The sequence below is a fragment of the Bison bison genome, unplaced genomic scaffold (genome assembly GCF_000754665.1).
Source record: "Bison bison bison isolate TAMUID 2011002044 unplaced genomic scaffold, Bison_UMD1.0 scf7180017864251, whole genome shotgun sequence".
Classification (NCBI taxonomy): domain Eukaryota; kingdom Metazoa; phylum Chordata; class Mammalia; order Artiodactyla; family Bovidae; genus Bison; species Bison bison.
Window position 1 is genome coordinate 1716097 of NW_011494823.1, and position 17952 is coordinate 1734048.

Consider the following 17952-nt stretch of genomic DNA (forward strand, 5'->3'; position numbering starts at 1 on the left):
TTTTAATCCCTTTCCCTTCTTCGCCCTAATGCTGCCGTCCAGCTCAACCCTCCCCAGGCTGCCCCCTCCCCCAAATCTCCTGGGTCAGAGCCAGAATAATCCTGCTAGGGCTGCCCAGCTCTCTCTTCTGGGAGCTCCCCACACCTTTCCCAGCTGACATTCACCCATCTCCCCATTAGGAACTTGATGAGGATGAAATGGGCTGATGGTGGGAGGAGCTGGTGTGCCCCAGGTGTAGCCTGCAGGTGGACGGACTCCGCGGAGAGGAACCCCTCAGTCGCTGTCCAGCCTCTGCACAGGGCTGCGTATTGCTAAGTACACAGCTGGACTCTGTCTGGAAGCGGAGGCGGGACCACAGGAGTGGCACCCGGAGCAGAGCTCAGCCACGCGGAAGGAGCCGTGCCAGGCGGAGCCAGCACACGGGGAACACAGACTAGAAAACCTAGAAACAGCCCACACACATCTGAGCGCGTGCTGTGTGGTAGACGATCGTGGAAATTATTGCAGATATGACAAACCGAACAGGCACAGCTGAAGTATGCATTTGGTGAAAGTAAAATTAGATCCCTGCCTCTTACTTCAAATGAGAAGAAATTCCAGATGGATTAAAATGTGTTTTTTTCTTTTTTTAAGCTCTTTTTTTTTCTATTTAGGAAGAACATATTGAGGAAATTCAAACAACTCAGGAAGATAGAAAGTAAAAGAAATTCTCATCTTCATGCTTTAGAGGAAAGGCTTTCAAACCTCTGTCCATACACGTATACACACATACGGAGCTATAGATGGATAGGTGAACTACAGATTTAAATGTCAACAATGAGAAATCATCAGTGTAAAATACATAATCACAAGCCACGTTCCCTAACACGATACCAAAGACAAAAGCCTATAAAGGAAAAGAGGGATAGATTTGACTGCATAAAAATTTAATTTTTTATATAAAAAGCATGAAAACCAAAATTGAAGTCAACTGATAAAATAAGAAAAAATAGATAATCTATACTAAAGTTAATACTCTTACATAGAGGAAACTTTTTGAAATTTAATTTTGATTTTTAGTGATTTTTTTTCAATTTTTTTTTTTTTTTGGCTGCACCAATATTTCTTTATTCATTTAGTTCCAGCACACGGTATCTTTAGTTGCAGCATGTGACCTCTTAGCTGTGGCGTCTGGGATCTAGTTCCCCAACCCTGGGATCTAACCTGGGCACCCTGCAATAGCGACTCGGAGTCTTAGCCACAGGACCATCAGGGAAGTCCTGACAAAGCTTTTATAAACCTGCCAGAAGCCAGTTATCCCAAACAAAAGCCACCAGGTTCTGTGCCTTTGCATGTTCCACACCCTCCCTTACCTTGTCATTCCAAAAAGCCTGTTCCTTTCAGCTTTGCTACAAGCATCTCTTCCTCCAGGAAGCCCTCCAGACCATCCCTGCCCCCATAACTGGCAGTGTGCTCTGGAGCAGCCCATGCTTGCCCCATTCACCATACTGGCTTCTAGGACTCCAGTTGCCTCCTGGCTGGTCAGTCTTCTGTGCAGGCTGCTCAGCGTGGAGTCCAGGCTTTATCTCCCAGTGTCCAGGGCTCAGTATGTGTGTAGAATGATTGGAAGAAAGTAGTGGCTCGGATGTGGAGGGAGATGCTGGAATTTAGTTTGGTGTGAGGTGTAAGGTAGGAGTCTAATTATACACACACACACACACACACACACACACAAAAGGATGTCCAGATGTCCCAATATCATCTGTTGAATTCTCCGACCTTTCTGTGTACTGATTTACTTGGCATTCATCCTGTGTCCATCCTTCCAGACCATTCCCTGTCTTTGGGTCTCAGTTTCTCCTGTTCTTAATTGGACCTTTAGTGGATGAGGCAGGATGATCTCTGAAATCTTTTCGAATGCTGAAATCCCAAGGCTCCTCCTCTGGCACTGCCTGTGATTTTCCTCCTTGGTCAGACAAGGATAATTACAGGTCCTGCTGCTTGTTGCTTTGGGATAGTTGAAGAAGCTGGAGGCACCCAGACCTGGTTGTGAATTCTGGCTCACGTTTGCCCCTTGTGACCTTGGGCAGCCCACTTTCCCTCCCCGAGGCCTGGTTTCCTCTGACTATTCCTGCTGCTTTGCAGAGCTGTGGAGAGGATGAGATGCGATGGAGCAGGTAGAGCGCTGCTAGGAGTGCCCCACCCCCAGCTTTATGAAGTGCTCTTCCAAGGCTCTGTCTTCCGGGGCGGCCACGTGGTGCTGTGAGCCCGGATGGGGCAGCTGCTGTGTCAGGTCAGGGTCTTCTTCCTTCATCTTTGCCGGCTCCTAGAACTGCAACCTGCAGAACTGAGCCTGACCTCTGCATCCCCCTGACCATGGCACCTGCCCTGGGCTGGGAAGGGGTGATCTGCTTGGCTGTAAGCAGCTGGGGAAATTTGATGTAGAGCAGGGGGCGGGGAACACTTGATCACTGTCTTCACATAATTAAAGGGCTGTCAGACACGAAATGATAATTATAGGAACGATCGTGGATTTGGCGACTTAAGCTTACATCTGTAGTCACATTCAGGCCTGGCAGCCCTCCCATGAGGTAGAGGTGATGTCATCTTAAGGAATAGAGGAGGAAGCTGGGGATTGAATGAGGTTCTGAGCCATTGGCCCATGGCCACACAGCTAGCAGTAGGAGGGCGGGGAATGAAAACCCAGCTCTTGATTATATTGCCCTGTGCCCTGGTCATTTGACCCCAGTGTTCCTGCCCTTTGGCTGGATTTGTTCTGGGTGGTATCAGAGAACTGGCGGCAGGATTGCAGCTGAGGAGCAGACTTCGGGAGGGATGGAAGCAAGAAAAGCAACTCCTGACACCCTGCCATTGCCAAGCACTTCTGTCCAACACTGCCGTCCCCATTTTACAGAACAGGAAGTCGGTGCTCGGGGAGGATAAAGCAGTGTCTTCTCCAAGGCCACCATTTAGTAGGCAGCCTGTCTGGGATTCTCACCCAATGTTACAGGACTTTGCCCTGCCCCTGTCCGGCCACTGTCTCAGAAGGGAGAACCCTCAGCCCAGAGGAGGGCCAAGCAGCATGCAGACAGGAGTACCCATCCCTGGAGCTGTGGGAGCCAAAGCAGGGGCGCTCCTGTCCTGGGGGCCACAGACACAGTCTCTGTCCCGAGGGACACGCAGGGAATAGGAGTCCTGCCAGACAGCTCTGCCTCTGAGTGTGAGTCTGAAGTCCATGGTGGTACCAAGGGCAGGGAGGCGGCTCCCACTCAGGTGCCATCCTGATGCAGATTTCAGGCTCCAGGTTCTATTTGGAGGTGCCCCAGATGCTAGGGGACCCTAGGGGTGCACCCACAGCAGTGTCTGTGTGTAGAGTTCTAGCCCAGGGCACAGTCTGGGGCGGGCAGCACCCGGCAGCAGCATGGCCTGTGCTCACACGTCCTGCATGGGCTGGGATCTGTGGCTGCAGTGCTGTGTGACCCTGTAAGCCCAGCTGCTAAGAAGCTGTTTCCGCACGCACGGTCTCCTCTGAATGCAGAAGGCTGCAGGCGGGACAGAGATAAGAGGGATGAGGAGAAGACGTGAAAACCAGCAGGAAAAATTGGTGCGCTGCTGCCAGGTGTGGGACAGAGGAGGGTGGAGGCAAGAGTGGAAGAGACAGGATGGGGCCGGGGCCTCTGGGACGCTCCCCCACAGCCACCCCTGTGCGGGGAGGGAGCCGCCTGCCCGTCCACAGCCAGAGCTCACCCATCCCCTTCCCCGGCTGCTCTCAGCCACTTCCCTGTGCCTCTGTAGCCGGTCAGGAATCACCTGACCTTTGTCCTGCTCTCAGGCAGCTGCTAGACTCGGAAGGGAAGGGGCTGGGGTGTCACAATGGGAGTTCCTTCCCTTGGATTCCAGGGGCCCCCAGGATTCGCCTGAGGATAAACCCAGGGTTGGATGACGTCCTTGTCACTGGTGGCCCTGAGGCCTCCCTGCATCCCCACCACGTCCACACCGTCTTCTCACAGCGTGTCTGAGCACCACAGTCCTCCGAGGGCTGTGGGCCAGGGTGCACAGATACTTCAGCCATCCCTGGGCGGAAGGAGTCTGCAGCCCAGTGAACTAACTGCCCCTTATTATGCACCTACTGTGTACCACTTGATGTACATCACTTCATTTAACATCAACCCTCCAGAGTACGGGTGTTATTGCCTCTTTACAGGGGAGGAAAACAAGGCTCAGTGGTAACTTACCCAAGTGGCAGAGCCAGGTCTGTCTCCCTCTTGAGCCTGGCTTCTTTCCAGGTCAAGTTGGTGGGTACCAAGAGTCTGTGCAGAAGCAGTGAAGAAAGGGAGGTCCTGGGACTTCTCGGGTGGTCCAGTGTTTAAGACCGCACTGCTAATACAGGGGTCATAGGTTTGATCCCTGGTCAGGGAACTAAGGTCCCACGTGCCATGCAGTGGGGCCAAAAAGAAAAAGGAAAAAGAAAGGGAGGTCTTGGGGGCTGCAGCGATGGGAGGAGTTCCTGAAGGAGAGGAAGGCTTGGCCTAGGGGATGGGCCCCAGTGAGAGAGGAGAAAGGAATCTCAGGGAGTTGAGCTGGGTTTGGGATTGTCACACTTGTGTCCCAGAGGGCAAAGGTGGGTTTCCGGGAGAGCTATGCAGGTTCCCAAGGGAGCTGCAGAGGGTTGCCTCCTACCTCCGCTCCTCCTCTACTTGGTCACCTTGAATACGTTGCTCAACCTCTGACTCACTACCACTTACCCACTTTGAGCCTCTGTGCAAATAAGCAAAGGGTGGCCCTTCCGCAGGGCTTTTGACCATTACCTGCTGGAAAACTTTTCATGACAAACATGCACGTCAGTGGTGCGACCATGATGTGAGTGGCACCTCTCAGTGCGGGGGCTCTACAACTTGCTCAGCCTGTATATGTGGCTGCCCTTCTCCGAGACTTGGGATCTTTGTTTGCTCTGAGATGGGGATACATACCCGGGCATTGTGCAGACAGTGGGAGGTGATGGAGGGCCAGTGGCTGAACCGCCTGGAGCAGAGCCAGGCTGGCTGGTGAGGGGCGGGGCTGGCTCAGGCCCCTCCCCTATAAGCTGCCCAGACAAGGACCAGTCGTGCCACTGGAGCCTCTTTGTCAGTGGAACTCCTCCCTAGGCCACTTCCTCCCCGAGCTCCTGGCTTTCCCTCCCTTTCTTCCAGGCCCTGCCATTCGGTTTTTTCCTCTGATTGTTCTGAGTGACCTGCTGTGGACAGAGCCTCTTCACCCCCATCTACAGGCTCCCTGTGGCCGTAGGACCTCTGGCTTTCAGCTCCCAGTATTGTCAACCTTAGGTGACCCCCAACCCCAGCTCATGCCTTGTTCCAATAATGACGTTCCTAGTCCTTCGTGTGGGTTTCCAGGGGTAGGGAGGGGATGCCCCTCATTCTCGCCCCATCCTTCCTGCCCCATTGTCGGGATCCAGCCCAGTGAGAACAGTGACCCTTGGTACTCAGGACCCCTGTCCACTGTGGGCCCTCCTGACACCCGCAGTCTTCCTGATCACCTGTCAGAATTGTCCCTGGGTCCTGCGTCACGTGTCACCAAGGACATCCCCTCCCAGCACGTGTGGCCGGTTCTCTCCCTGTCACTGTCCCTGATACTATTCCCCTGATTCCCACCACCTACTGACCTCCATGCTGCTGACCTGGGACAGGACTCATCATTGGCTGAGGCTCCCCCCTCACCTGGGCCCTTCTCAGAACCTTGTCCTCTGGCCAGAGGCCTCATACCTACTGAGGGAGAGTGATCTCTGTGGACAGAGGGCCGCTCACTACTGCTGGCTCGGCGTTCACAGAATACCAAGGGCTCCTCTTTGGAGGGGGTAGTAAGTTGGTAAACCCAGAGTGAAATGTCTCCTGGGTGGGCACACTCATGCCAGCGTCAGAGAAAGAGTCTTTTCTCGTCTACCATCTCACTATCAAATCTATCTTAAGTTGCCACTCACCCTGGGAATATGAAGACCACCCAGACCTCGAGGTGGTTACAGTATAGCGGAGGTGGGGGGGAGTTCCTGACACACAGTGGGACAGTTCTAGAACTGCAGGGGTCGTGTCATAACTGACAGGGGTGCCCCAGTTATGGAAGCTCTGCGGAGATGGAATCCCTGCTGGGATGGGGAAGGCCTCGAGGAGGAGGAAGAGGGCTGTCTGGTGGACCTGAGAGGCCTTGCTTTCTAGACAGAGACATCGAGAGGTTAAACTGGGCTTAGAACTGTAGCTCCAAGCTGGCTGTGCGGTGCCGGAAGGATCAGAGGTGCCAGCAAAGCTGCAGGGGGCCCGGGCAGTGGCTGGATGAGAGACGCTGAGCTCCTCCAAGCCCTCCAGCCTCTCAAGGTGGGGGGGGGTCTTGGGTCCCTCCTGCACTGACTTCCCCTCCGAGCTGTTGTTTGTGCTCATGATCTCAGCAGTTTCCCAGAGAGCAGGATGTTCCAAGCTTGTTGTGCCTCTGAGATAAGGGGACGGATGGAAGCAGGGGTACACCCGAGGGCCCAGCCGGAAGTGCCTGCAGACCTCTGGGGGAAGCAGCAGAGGCGGCGTCAGCAGGACCCCCTCCATCCACCCAACACGCACACTGCCCCCACCCCACCCCCGGGCCCCATGAGATAGAGGGGCTGACCCCAGGTGGGGGTGGTAGAACATTCCTTCAAATCTAGAGGCTGGGGCACTGCTCTTTAACCCTTCTCTAACTTGCTGTGTGACTCGAGCAAGTTGCTTCACCCCTCTGGGCCTTGGTGTAGCAGGGGCGGAGGTGAGGAATGTGACCCCTCGGACCCGGGATCACCCTCCCAGTGTGAAGGCTCAGGCAGATGTGGCCTTTGGTCCTGGAGACAGTGCACACAGGAAGGGCCTCAGGCTGCAGCACTAAGGGCCCAGCTCTGGGGTGGACCCCCGACCCTGCCCTGGTTCCCCATCATTTGTGACTCTGGGTGTGATGATGTTGGTCAGGTCACTTCCCTCTCTGAGCCTCAAGTCCCCACCCGTGTGAAGAGGGGCGGGGAGCACTGGCTAACATACCCCAACTCTGTCCCCAACTGCTCGTCTGAACCTGGGCCTCATTTTCCACACTTGGTGGGCGAGTTCCTACTGGAGCTGAGGGAATTTCCCCTCCTCATGCCTTCCACTGTTTGACAAAGGCAGGCCGTGGGGGAGCGAGGGCAGTGGGTAAAGCAGGATAGGTGCCCTTGTGCCCCCGCCTGGCGGTGGGGCTGCCACGGGGGGAGGGGTGGGAACGTTCTGGGCGATGGTGGCCTGAGGGCCAGCCTTGCCCCCACTGACCCCTGCCCTTGCTCCGCCCCTCCAGTGGGAGCGCCTCTGGTTCCTGCTCCTGACCTTCACCTTCGGCCTCACGCTCACCTGGCTGTACTTCTGGTGGGAAGTCCACAATGACTACGATGAATTCAACTGGTGAGTGGGGACCAGGGGGCGGGGCCTGGGGCCTGGGCATCTGGTGGCTGAGACGGGGGTCGGGGGTGAGGGACAGGTTTGAACCTCTCTCCCAGGCTGGTCCTCAGGGCCCAGCCACCACTGGCCACCAGCTCACTGTGTAACTTTTGAGGGCATAATCCTCTAGAGAGAACAGACACTTAGGGGAGCTGAGACCAGCTGGGGAGAACAGGGAGCTCCTTCCTGCTGCTGCTATCATGGAAATAGGGATGTAAGACAGGGCAGGGGCTCGGCTGGGAGCTGGGACCTCTGGACCCCTTGTGGACAAGGACTCCAAGGCCCAAAGAAAGCAAGGCCTCAGCAGAGGAGGTGGTCCCCGACCCCAGGCCTCCTGCCTCCCTGAGCAGGGCCGTGGGCCGGGCTGGCAGATGCTGTGGTTCTGGGAAAGCTCAGGGTCCCTTGTGGGCAGCAGCCTCAGGTCCAAGGACATGTCTGGGGCTGGGTGCACAAGGGCACCTATCCTGCTTCATCCCCTGCCCTTGCTCCCCCACGGCCTGCCTTTGTCAAACAGTGGATGGCATGGAGGAGGGGAAGGTCACCAGCTCCAGTAGGAACTTGCCCACTGACAGGTGTGGAAACTGAGGCCCAAGTTCAGATGAGCAGTTGGGGGCGGAGTTGGGGCTTGGCAGCTGGTGCTCCCTGCCCCTCCGGTGCTGCCTTTTCCTCTTGGTTAGAAATCCAGCTCAGTGTGGCCATGGGCACAGGAGTGTGAGTCCTCTCTCAGGCTTGGTGTCCTCTTCTGTAAAATGGGATAGCAGAGCGCCAGCAGATAGCAGGTCTTTCTGAGGACAAAATGAGATGATGGATGTGAGAGGGCTCCAGGCTCCCCTAAACCCAAGGTCGCTTCCTGGGAGGCTAAATCTCCAGCTGGAAGGTGGTCATGATGTTAGAATTTACGATTTCTGGACTCTGGGCTTCTGATGGGCTGTGGTTCAAGGATTTTGTAGTGATTCTAAGACTCAGTTCATGGAGTCTGGCATCCACTCCCCTCTGCATGGCGCCAGGCTGTGCTTCTGTGATTAATGATCTCAATAAAGGACAGGCTGCTGCCCTGCAACAGCCCGGCGAGATCAGCCGGGGCCCCAGACGAGTCCCAGAGGTGGCCTCTGGCCTTTATTAAATGCCATAAATAAATTATTCATCCTCTCAGGTCCAAAGCACAGGCACTGCTATGGGCAAGTGGGAGCATTCCCTGATGGGCCTTCCCTGAAGTCCTTGGATGGCTCTGCTGAGCTGCAGGGCTGCTGCCCCAGTGCTGGTCCACCCTGTCACATGCAGAAGGAGCAGCTAAGCCCGGAGAGGGACAGGACTCCCCTGTGGCCATACAACCAGCTAGTGCCAAGCGCACATATTAGGACAGTCCAGGAGACTGGGGCTCAGTGGGTTAAGTAGCCTCTCTCTAGTCACACAGCAGGATGCAGTCAGACCTGGGACAGGGACTTAAACTACCTGATTGTATCACGTGGTCCACAGGGCCACCCCGCTCTGCCCAGAGACTGGGCTCCCCGTCCCTAGGCAGCTCAAGCAGAGGATGGATGTTGGGGAGGCCGCAGAGGGAAGGCATGCCTGTGCTCGGGGAGGGTCTGGGGACCTGCAGCTCCCTTAGTCAGTCTCCTTGGTTTCCTGGAGTTGTGCTGGGATTCAGGAGCCCCTGGCCTGGTCCTCAGAGTACAGAGAGCCTCCAGGGATAGCTCACACGGTAAGAAGAGGCGAGCAAGACCTGGATGGTCAGGGCTGAATGGGGAAAGCCAGGGAGGGACTGGCTGGGCTGTTACTGTCAACTGGGAATTGGCAGGGGGGCTCCCTCCAATTCTCCCAGGAATGGGAGAGGCACGTGGAGCCAGAGGCTTTGCAGGAGTAGTTACCAGGGCCGGGGGCTGCCTTTTCTTGGGCCTCAGTTTCACCTTGAGTAAATCTTGCCCTCGAATTCCGAGGGTGAGGGCCAGGGGAGAGCAGGTACCCACCCCACGGTGTCTTCCTGCAGTCCTCCCAGCCCCAAGAGGGTAGCAGGCCTGAAGCTGCCTGGTGCCAGCTCATTTTCTCTGATGACCCTGTGCACGTTGCTTGCTGCTTTCTCTAAGCCTCAGTTTCCCCACTTGTACAGGGAGGATGTGGGTGGTTCAGTCTTTCTGGAGAGCAACTTATCAGGCTCCAACAGGAACCCTAAAAACAGCTCATTCCCTTTGGTCCTGTGATTCCATCTGTAGGAGTCTCTCCTAAGGAAATAATTAGTAATGCAGAAAGGTATGTGCCAAAGAGTTTTTGTGTTAATTTATAACAGTGAATAATTGGAAACTATTAATTGTCATTAGTAGGAAGTTGGCTTCATGCAGTACATTAGTGCAACAGAAAACCTCATGACTCTGAGAAAAATCACATTTCCTCAGGCTTTTACTGACGTAAGTAAATGCTTATGTTAATAAAAAGCAGAGAGTTGAGTACTTACCTTGTTCCTCACATAAACTTCATCCTCAGGAAACCCTAGGAAGGGCACTTTGTTATTCTATCCTGTAGATGAAGAAACTAAGGTGCAGGGAAGTCAGGTGTTACATGTCATCGATCCTAAGACCTCATCTTTTCAAATGTTGACGTTGAAATTGAGATGAATGTCACAATCAATAGCATCTTAGCATTAGGGAAGTCTGTCACCTCCCCAGCACCCTGCAAGCCAGGGGATTTGAATCTGCGAGTCCTCCCTCCAAAGCCTGAACTCTAACCCCTGTGCTATACACAGTGGGGTCTCGGCTTTGCTGTTTACAAAAATATATAAGCAGAGGCGGGCACCCACCAGAAAAAGGCAGCAGAGTTTTGGTGATGATTACTTCTGGGCAGTGGAATTAAGGGAAGTTGTTTTTTTGTTTATGCTTCTTGCCATGCCCAGGTGCCCCCCGAGAGCCCTCCACAGGCTGACCGATGACCAGGGAAGCAGTGACCTCCTCACTGAAGGGCCAGAGTCTAGTACCTGAGCAGGCCACCTGAGAGCTGAGAGCTGGCAGGCCCCAGGGAGCATCCAGGCTCCCTGATGGAGGTCTGACCCCTGCCCCTTCTCCTCCTGGCAGGTACCTCTACAACCGCATGGGCTACTGGAGTGACTGGTCCGTGCCCATCCTCATGACCACAGCAGCTGCCTTCACTTACATCGCTGGCCTCCAGGTACGTGGGGCTGTCTCAGAGGGAGGTGGCTCTGTTCCCAGGGGAAGGGAGGCCTGGCCTGTGCCGGGCTGACGGAGGGCCCCACCCTGGTTTGAGGAGGACGGCTGGCTTTTCTCCAGACCTCTGGGGCTTGGTTCCTTCAAGGTGGGAGGTCCTCTTGCTTTGCCCTCTTCTGGAATGTTTTCCCCTGACCCCATGAGGACATCCCACTGTTAGACCCCACCACAGACTTCCTCTTCCAAGAACATCTGCTTTGGTCCTTGCTTCCAACACGGTGCTCCTTCAGACTCAACTCAGTCCCCAGGCAGGCCTGGGAGCTCCTGGGTGTGTGTTACCTGCTCAGTCGTGTCCAACTCTTTGCGACCCCGTGGACTGTAGCCCGCCAGTCTCCTCTGTTCGTGGAATTTTCCAGGCAAGAACACTGGAGTGGATTGCCATTCCTTTCTCCAGGGCATCTTCCTGACCCAGGGATCAAACCCAGGTCTCCTGCATTGCACGCAGATTCTTTACCCTAGTGAGTGAGCATCAAAGCAACTCTCCAGGCTCCTGGGGGACAGGCTCGAGTCTTCTTCAGAATCCGGGGTCCTGGAACTCCCAAAACATGAATTAGGCGGCCCAAGTGCAGCAGGGCCCAAGGAGCTGTTGAGGGAAAGGTCCTAGAGGAGAAGGCACCTGGAGGAACCTGAAATAATCTGGGAGGCGGCCAGGCTCGGGCAGAGCTGAGCAGGGCTGGGCATGAAAATGGTTTGCTGGTTAGCTGACTGCTTGAGCCGGGCCTGGAGAGCCGGGGGAGCAGGTGTCTGGGGAACTGGCAGGAACCCGGGCCACACGTGATGCCTGACTCTTGCCCTCTGGGCCCTCCCTCAGGTCCTGGCACTATGCCACATCGCCGTGGGGCAACAGATGAACTTGCACTGGCTTCACAAGGTAAGGGGGCCTCCAAGGGACCCAGGGAGGAGGGGAGAGGCTGGAGGCCACAGCCGCAGAGGGAGGGCCCGGACACACCTCCCTCCCTGGATCATGGTTCTAACTGTTCTAGGAGCTAACACTGGACTGTATTTACTCATTTCCCGCCTCAGCAGCCCTGCAGCATAGGTGCTCTTATCATCCCATTTGCAGCTGGGAAAACTGAGGTACAAAGAGGTTAAGTGACTTGCCCAAGGTTTCCAACTTAATAAGTAGAGGGTCCAGGCTCCTAGGTCTACAGCCGCGTGGTTAACCAGCGTAGGTCACAGCTCCAGCTCTCTGGCTGGCTCTGACTTCAGTCTCATCCTCTGTTTCTCTTCAGTGAGCTCATCTTAAAACTCTGATTCAGTGTTATGACTCCCAGTTTAAAGCCCTTCCCCGAGCTTCCATTGCTCCCAGGATGATCCAAGCTCTCCCTCCAGACATTAAGGCCCTGAGCAGGTTGGCCCCTTGCTGACGTCTCCCAACTGCTGTCCTGGGACCGTCACCCTCGGCTTCTGCCACATGAGACATCTCAGGCCCTCCCAGCACGCCTGCCTCTTCTCTGCTTTATGTTTTCGCTCCCACCTCCCTTTCTCTCTCTTTTGAACCCTTCCTTGGTTTTCCTCCCACCTACACAAAGCTTCTCAGGCTCCCCCAGTCCCCTAAGGCTCCCTGGCCACAGTCCTGATGTCTCATTGTCCATTTCCATCTGGCTCCCTGACCCCGACCCTCCCTAGTCTAGGAGCTCCGTGCAGAGACCAGAACTGACTTTCCATCTCTCTGTCCCCAGTGCCCCACTCAGGGTTGGACCCAAAGCAAAGAGGCATCATACATTCCAGAGCCTTGACTCTCTGGCTCACTGTTCATGGCACACATAGCGTGCAATGCATGTGGCTGATGCCTCCTGCTCTTTCTGAGACCCCAGTGGGCTCAGGAGTGGCACAGAACTGACCCAGAGAGAGGCCCTCCCTCCCAGGAGCACCAGGGCCCCTGAGAGAGGGCCGTGCCACCTCCCTTTCCCCAGAGCCTGACTCCATGGGCTGGCCATTCAGGAAGAGGCAGAAATGTCCAGGAATAATCATGAGCCCGTGAGATGGGTCCAGAGTGACTCTGAGGGGAGGGGCTCACTTCCAGCTAAAAGGATACAGAACGAGAACTGGAAGAAGGATGTGGTGAGCTCCACTTGGGCTGCATGGAGTGGGAGGTGCCTGTGGGCATCTAGGTGTGCCTCCAGGGTCTGGAGCTGGGGAGTCAGACCCAGGTGACTAAAGTCCTGGAGGGATAAAAAGCAGTGAGCCGCCTCTGGTCCCCTCCCACCTTCCTCTTGCTCATCACTCTTTCCTAAGATCTCCTCTGCACTTCTGAAGACTTCTCTGTGAGGGACTTTCTTTTCCCAGCTGCAAAGCTGACACTTGAAAGGACAACAACTGCGGGCACCGCAGGTGGGGCTGGTGCACACCGCGGCCCCCTCCTCTGGGGCATGCCTGGCTCTCGGCAGGCCAGGGCACACCTGCTTGATCCCCGCGGAGAGGCATCTGGAGGCTCAAGCCAGCCTGGGCAGCAGCACAGTGCAGGGAGTCTTCTCCTGGGGGCAGGGGGCTCAGATCCCTTCATCTGCACCGGTGCCAGCTCCCAGGGTGCCAGCCCTGCCTTTCTCTCCCCTCTGATCCCTCCCAAGAGATCTCAGCATGAGGCACGTTCCAGCTGATGCTTAGCTGGATCCACTGCACCAGGAGGGAAGGAGCTCCCTGGGGCTCAGTAGTCAAGTAGGGGCTGGAAATTCTACCTCTCTGCAAGACTCTATAGTTTTAGTCTAAGATTTTAAGGAATTCTTATTTGCGGGGGGCCGGGGGGGTGTTTTAACTAACTTTTGACCATTAGTACATTGACACGGTTCAACATTACAGAAGAAGTACAAAATGTAAATCTCCCCGTTATCTTTCCAGAGATATTTTAAGCACATGCAGATGTGTGTATGTGCACATACATACACACACATTCCTTTTTCTTTAAACAGAAGTGGTAGCCTATTATACCCTCATTTTGCATCTTAACAGTTTTTTTGGTAGTTTTTTTTTTTTTTTTTTCAGTATAGTTTACGCATGGGCTTCCCTGGTGATTCAGCAGTAAAAGAATCCACCTGCAATGCAAGAGATGTGGGTTCGATCCCTGAGTCAGGAAGATCCCCTGGAGGTGGAAATGGCAACCCCCTCCAGTATTCTTGCCTGAGAAATCTCATGGACAGAGGAGCTACAGTCCATGGGATCACAAAGAGTCAGACACGACTGAGCCCGCACAAGCAGGAATACATGATTGTGCCTATAAAGCCACCCTTGCCCATAAAGTGTTCGGGGATTTCCGGACTTTGCCATTCCCAGTGGGTGAAAATGGTGCCTCGGTGTAGTCTTTTTAGTTGATTTGCAATGCCGTTAGTTTCAGGTGTACAGCCAAGTGATTCAGTTAGACAAATGTCTACTTTTCGATAGTTTCCCACATAGGTCACTGCAGAATACTGAGTATAGTTCCCTGTGCTACACAGTAGGTTCTTATTAGTTACCTATTTTAGATGTAGTATATATATATATCAACCCCAATCTCCCAATTTATTCCTCCCGCCCCTTTCCCCCTTGGTAACCAGAAGTTTGTTTTCTATATCTGTGACTCTATTTCTATTTTGAAAATAAGTTCATTTGTACCATTTTTTTTGAGATCCCACATATAAGTGATATCATATGAAATTTGACCTACTCCACTCAGTTTGACAACCTCTAGGTCCATCTGTATCGCTGCAAATGGCATTATTTCATTCTTTTCGATGCTGCCATTGTTGTTTAGGTGCTAAGTTGTGTCCGACTCTTTGCAACTCCATGGACTATAGCCCTCTAGGCTCCTCTGTCCATGAGATTTCCAAGCCAAGAATAATGGAGTAGGTTGCCATTTCCTTCTCCAGGGGAGCTTCCCAACCCAGGGATCAAACTCACGACTCCTGCATCTCCTACATTAACGGGCAGATTCCTTACCCCTGAGCCACCAGGGAAACCCATGCCCACTTTAAAAAAATTATGTTACTAACATTTGTCTGCAAAGAGTAGGACACGTCCGAGCAACTAACACAACATTTAGTAAGCACTGACTATTTTGCTGCCAGCCATGCTGATAAGTCACTTCAGTCGTGTCCACCTCTGTGCGACCCCATAGCCGGCAGCCTACCAGGCTCCCCCGTCCCTGGGATTCTCCAGCCAAGAACACTGGAGTGGGTTGCCATTTCCTTCTCCAATGCATGAAGGTGAAAAGTGAAAGTGAAGTCGCTCAGTCGTGTCCGACTCTTAGCGACCCCATGGACTGCAGCCTACAGGCTCCTCCGTCCATGGGATTTTCCAGGCAAGAGTACTGGAGTCGGGTGCCATGTGCTAAGCATTTCACTTGCATGTTCTCATTTATCTTTCCAAACCCCTTTCAGGCAGGTGCTCACTCTCCCCACGTCTGCAGCTCAGGAAACACGCTCTGAGAGGGTAACCACCCCCATTAGGCACAGTCACCAAGGAATGTGACACGAGTGGGTCCCTGAACCCTGGGCCAGCCGTCTGCGGCTTGAACCACACAGAGCCCAGATTCTCATCACCTTCCCAAGAGGCCAACGTGCTGGCAAGGCTGGTTTCCAACTCCTCCCGGGTCCCAGCACCCAGGCAGGGCTCAGTGAATGAACGGACATACTCCTTTATCCTCCATCCCTCCAGCTGTCATCACGAACCGCAGTGCCTCCGGCACGGAAAACCAAAGACCACTTTCTCCGAGGCTTCCCCTGGGCTTTCCCCACTTTCTGGGTGGGATGTATCCTTTGCAGTCAGACTTGAGGAACAGCAGTCTAGTTGTTAGGAATCAGCGCTGTTTCCGTGGCTTCAGGACACAGTGCTTGTGGCGAAATCCCACAGGCGCTGACCGTTGCAGTAATGCTGTGGAGCATAATGGTTGCCACTATGACAACTGCCGAGTTCAGAGAGGATAAAAATTTTCATTGCATTAGGTTCCCGGGAAATCAGTTTTATCACAAGTATTTCCACTAGCAGTTCACTACTATAATACAACATGCTCAGGGAGTGACCCTCCAGAGATGCTTGCTGTGCCCTGGAGCTGGGGGCAGGGAGCCTGCGTGTTGGGGTGGGGGTTGAGAGGATGCTCCCCGGGGCTCCCTCCACTTCACTGTGAGGGCAGATCCCCAGAAAGAGCCTGACCTCCAAGACAGGCAAAGTGGGAGTTGCTTCTGACTGCCCCCTCAAAGCTACATGACCAAGCAAACCCTTATGCTCTCTGAGCCCCGTTTTCCTATGTGTAAAATGAAGATGATAACATCCTGACTGGACTTTCACAAGGATAAACACGAGGAAAAAGCGAAGGGGCCTCCCATAGACCCAGGCCACACTTGGGCCCTCCACGCACCTTCATATCTCTTATTCCCATGTCTTCTGGGCCGGCCTGTCACAGTCCATAAGGGTTCCTACCCATTTCAGCCTTATTACTGCTTCTTATTAGAACATTTGTTTCCAGGCTGATGGGCCAGAACGACAAACCTCCAAAGGAAACCTTAATCCCAGACAAGAATGAATCTTCCCGGCCTGGCAGGGAACGAAGATGGATCAGCTGCCGTTGCTGCTCTCACGAGCCAGAAACTCAATTTAGAGCCTGTTTGGTTGTTGGAGGGCTCTGGAAATGCTGCTGCCACTGCCAGAAAAGGCACTGTAGGGAGAGAAAGAGGATGAGAGCCCTGCTGGCACAGAGAACCATGGGAGCAGGCAGTAGGGAGTCAGGAGGACCAGAGATGGCGGTCCTGGCTGGCGCCTTGTGGGGCTGGGGGCTGTGGAAGGCTTCAGGGTGAAGACATGACTGAGTTTTACGAGACCAGGCTGGTGGTGCAGAGATGTGGATCCAGGGCCCAAGGCAGGGACCCTGGGGGCTAAATAACCAGAAGCTAGGCATCGCTTAGTGTGGGGAAGCATCTTGTGTTACAGGACACATGTCAGATCCCTTTGTCCCCACAGCTTTCTGTCCCACAAGGGTTCCATCAGAGCTCCGCTCCTTACTGTCTCTGGGAGGGCAGCTCCCATAACTCGTTAGAGGCTGGGACTGAGAGTGCGCCTTGGTGACAGGGCGCATGGGGCCGCCCCTGCCTCCCCTCTGGTTGCTCCCGCCTGAAGGCCGGGGGGAAGGTGGACTGGCTGTCAGGCTCCCGCACAGAACCCGGCTCCTCAGCCTCCTGCCCTGTGACCTGGGCAAGTCACCCTTCGCCCCAGCTCCAGGGGAGCCTCGATATCTTCACCTGTCACACAGGATGAAAGGTGGCTGGGAGGGCGGGCAAGGCCTGGAATGGGACCTGCTGGGCACCGGGAGGCCCCGTTTGCTGAGTGTCTTCCCTCGCCACACCCTGAGCCCTGGGGCCATGTCCCCAGCCCAGCCCACCTGTCTTCTCTCCACCCTCCTGTTTCTCCCGTGTTCCCTTCTTCGCCAGGCCGCCCACCTGCCTCCTCCTGCCTCCATCTCTCACTGTCATCTACCTGCCTCTGCCCTGCCAGGTCGGCCTCTCTCGCATGCCCCACTCTCCCCATCCGTGTCTCGGCCCCTCCCTTTGTCTCTCCACCTCTGCTCTCCCTCCCCCACACACGGGGGACCCTTGGGCTGTCCAGGCTCTGGCGCCCCCTGACCGTCTGGTGGCTCTTCCCCTATAGATCGGGCTGGTGGCCATCCTGGTGGCCACCGTGGTGGCCATGTCGGCCGTGGCCCAGCTGTGGGAGGACGAGTGGGAGGTGCTCCTCATCTCCCTGCAGGTGAGTGGGGGTGGGGGCCCACTGGCTGGTTCCCCAGGACCCTCAGAACAAGACAACACCTTTAGGTCACTCCCATTCCTCCAGACTAAAGTCCAGAAGGTGGAGTAAGGGTCCACATCACAGAGCAACTCAGAGACAGGGAGAATTCTAGCACCCAGGGTCCCTGGACTCCCAGTGTCCTCTGAAAAATAGAGACAGCTGCCTGCCCCACGGATAGAGATAGGCCGGAAGGATGCCGGTGACCAGAAGGTCTGGGCATGGCTGGGAGCCAACAGTCTCTCTTGCCCCTTCCTGTACCCAAGGGCACAGCACCGTTCCTGCACGTGGGGGCCCTGGTGGCTATCACAGCACTCTCCTGGATTGTGGCCGGACAGTTTGCCCGCGCAGAGCGATCCTGTAAGTATGACTGGGCAGGACCTGTTCCCCACCCATGTGATCTAAGCACCAAGGCCAGCTTACCCTGCCCCCACCTGGACTGTGCCTGGGCAGCCTGGGGATGCGGTGGGGCCCTTGCTCGTAGCATGGCGAGTCCTGGTTCAGAGTGGCCTGCAGGCTGTCACCTCTGTGCAGATCGGAAGAGC

General features: G+C 54.9%; 1 protein-coding gene across 3 annotated transcripts in view; it reads left to right on the plus strand.

The window, feature by feature from the left end:
• GDPD5 (glycerophosphodiester phosphodiesterase domain containing 5) overlaps nt 1-17952 on the plus strand; it is a 90987-nt gene that overhangs the window by 54539 nt on the left and 18496 nt on the right. For 2 of the 3 annotated variants that reach the window (XM_010847563.1, XM_010847564.1), the window contains 5 exons: nt 7309-7412; nt 10511-10604; nt 11472-11531; nt 17273-17371; nt 17674-17767. In XM_010847563.1, coding sequence (XP_010845865.1) covers nt 7309-7412; nt 10511-10604; nt 11472-11531; nt 17273-17371; nt 17674-17767 — 451 coding nt within the window. Of the gene's footprint in view, nt 1-7308; nt 7413-7432; nt 9851-10510; nt 10605-11471; nt 11532-17272; nt 17372-17673; nt 17768-17952 lie in introns of those variants that run through there. The other variant, XM_010847565.1, reaches the window with a different exon arrangement.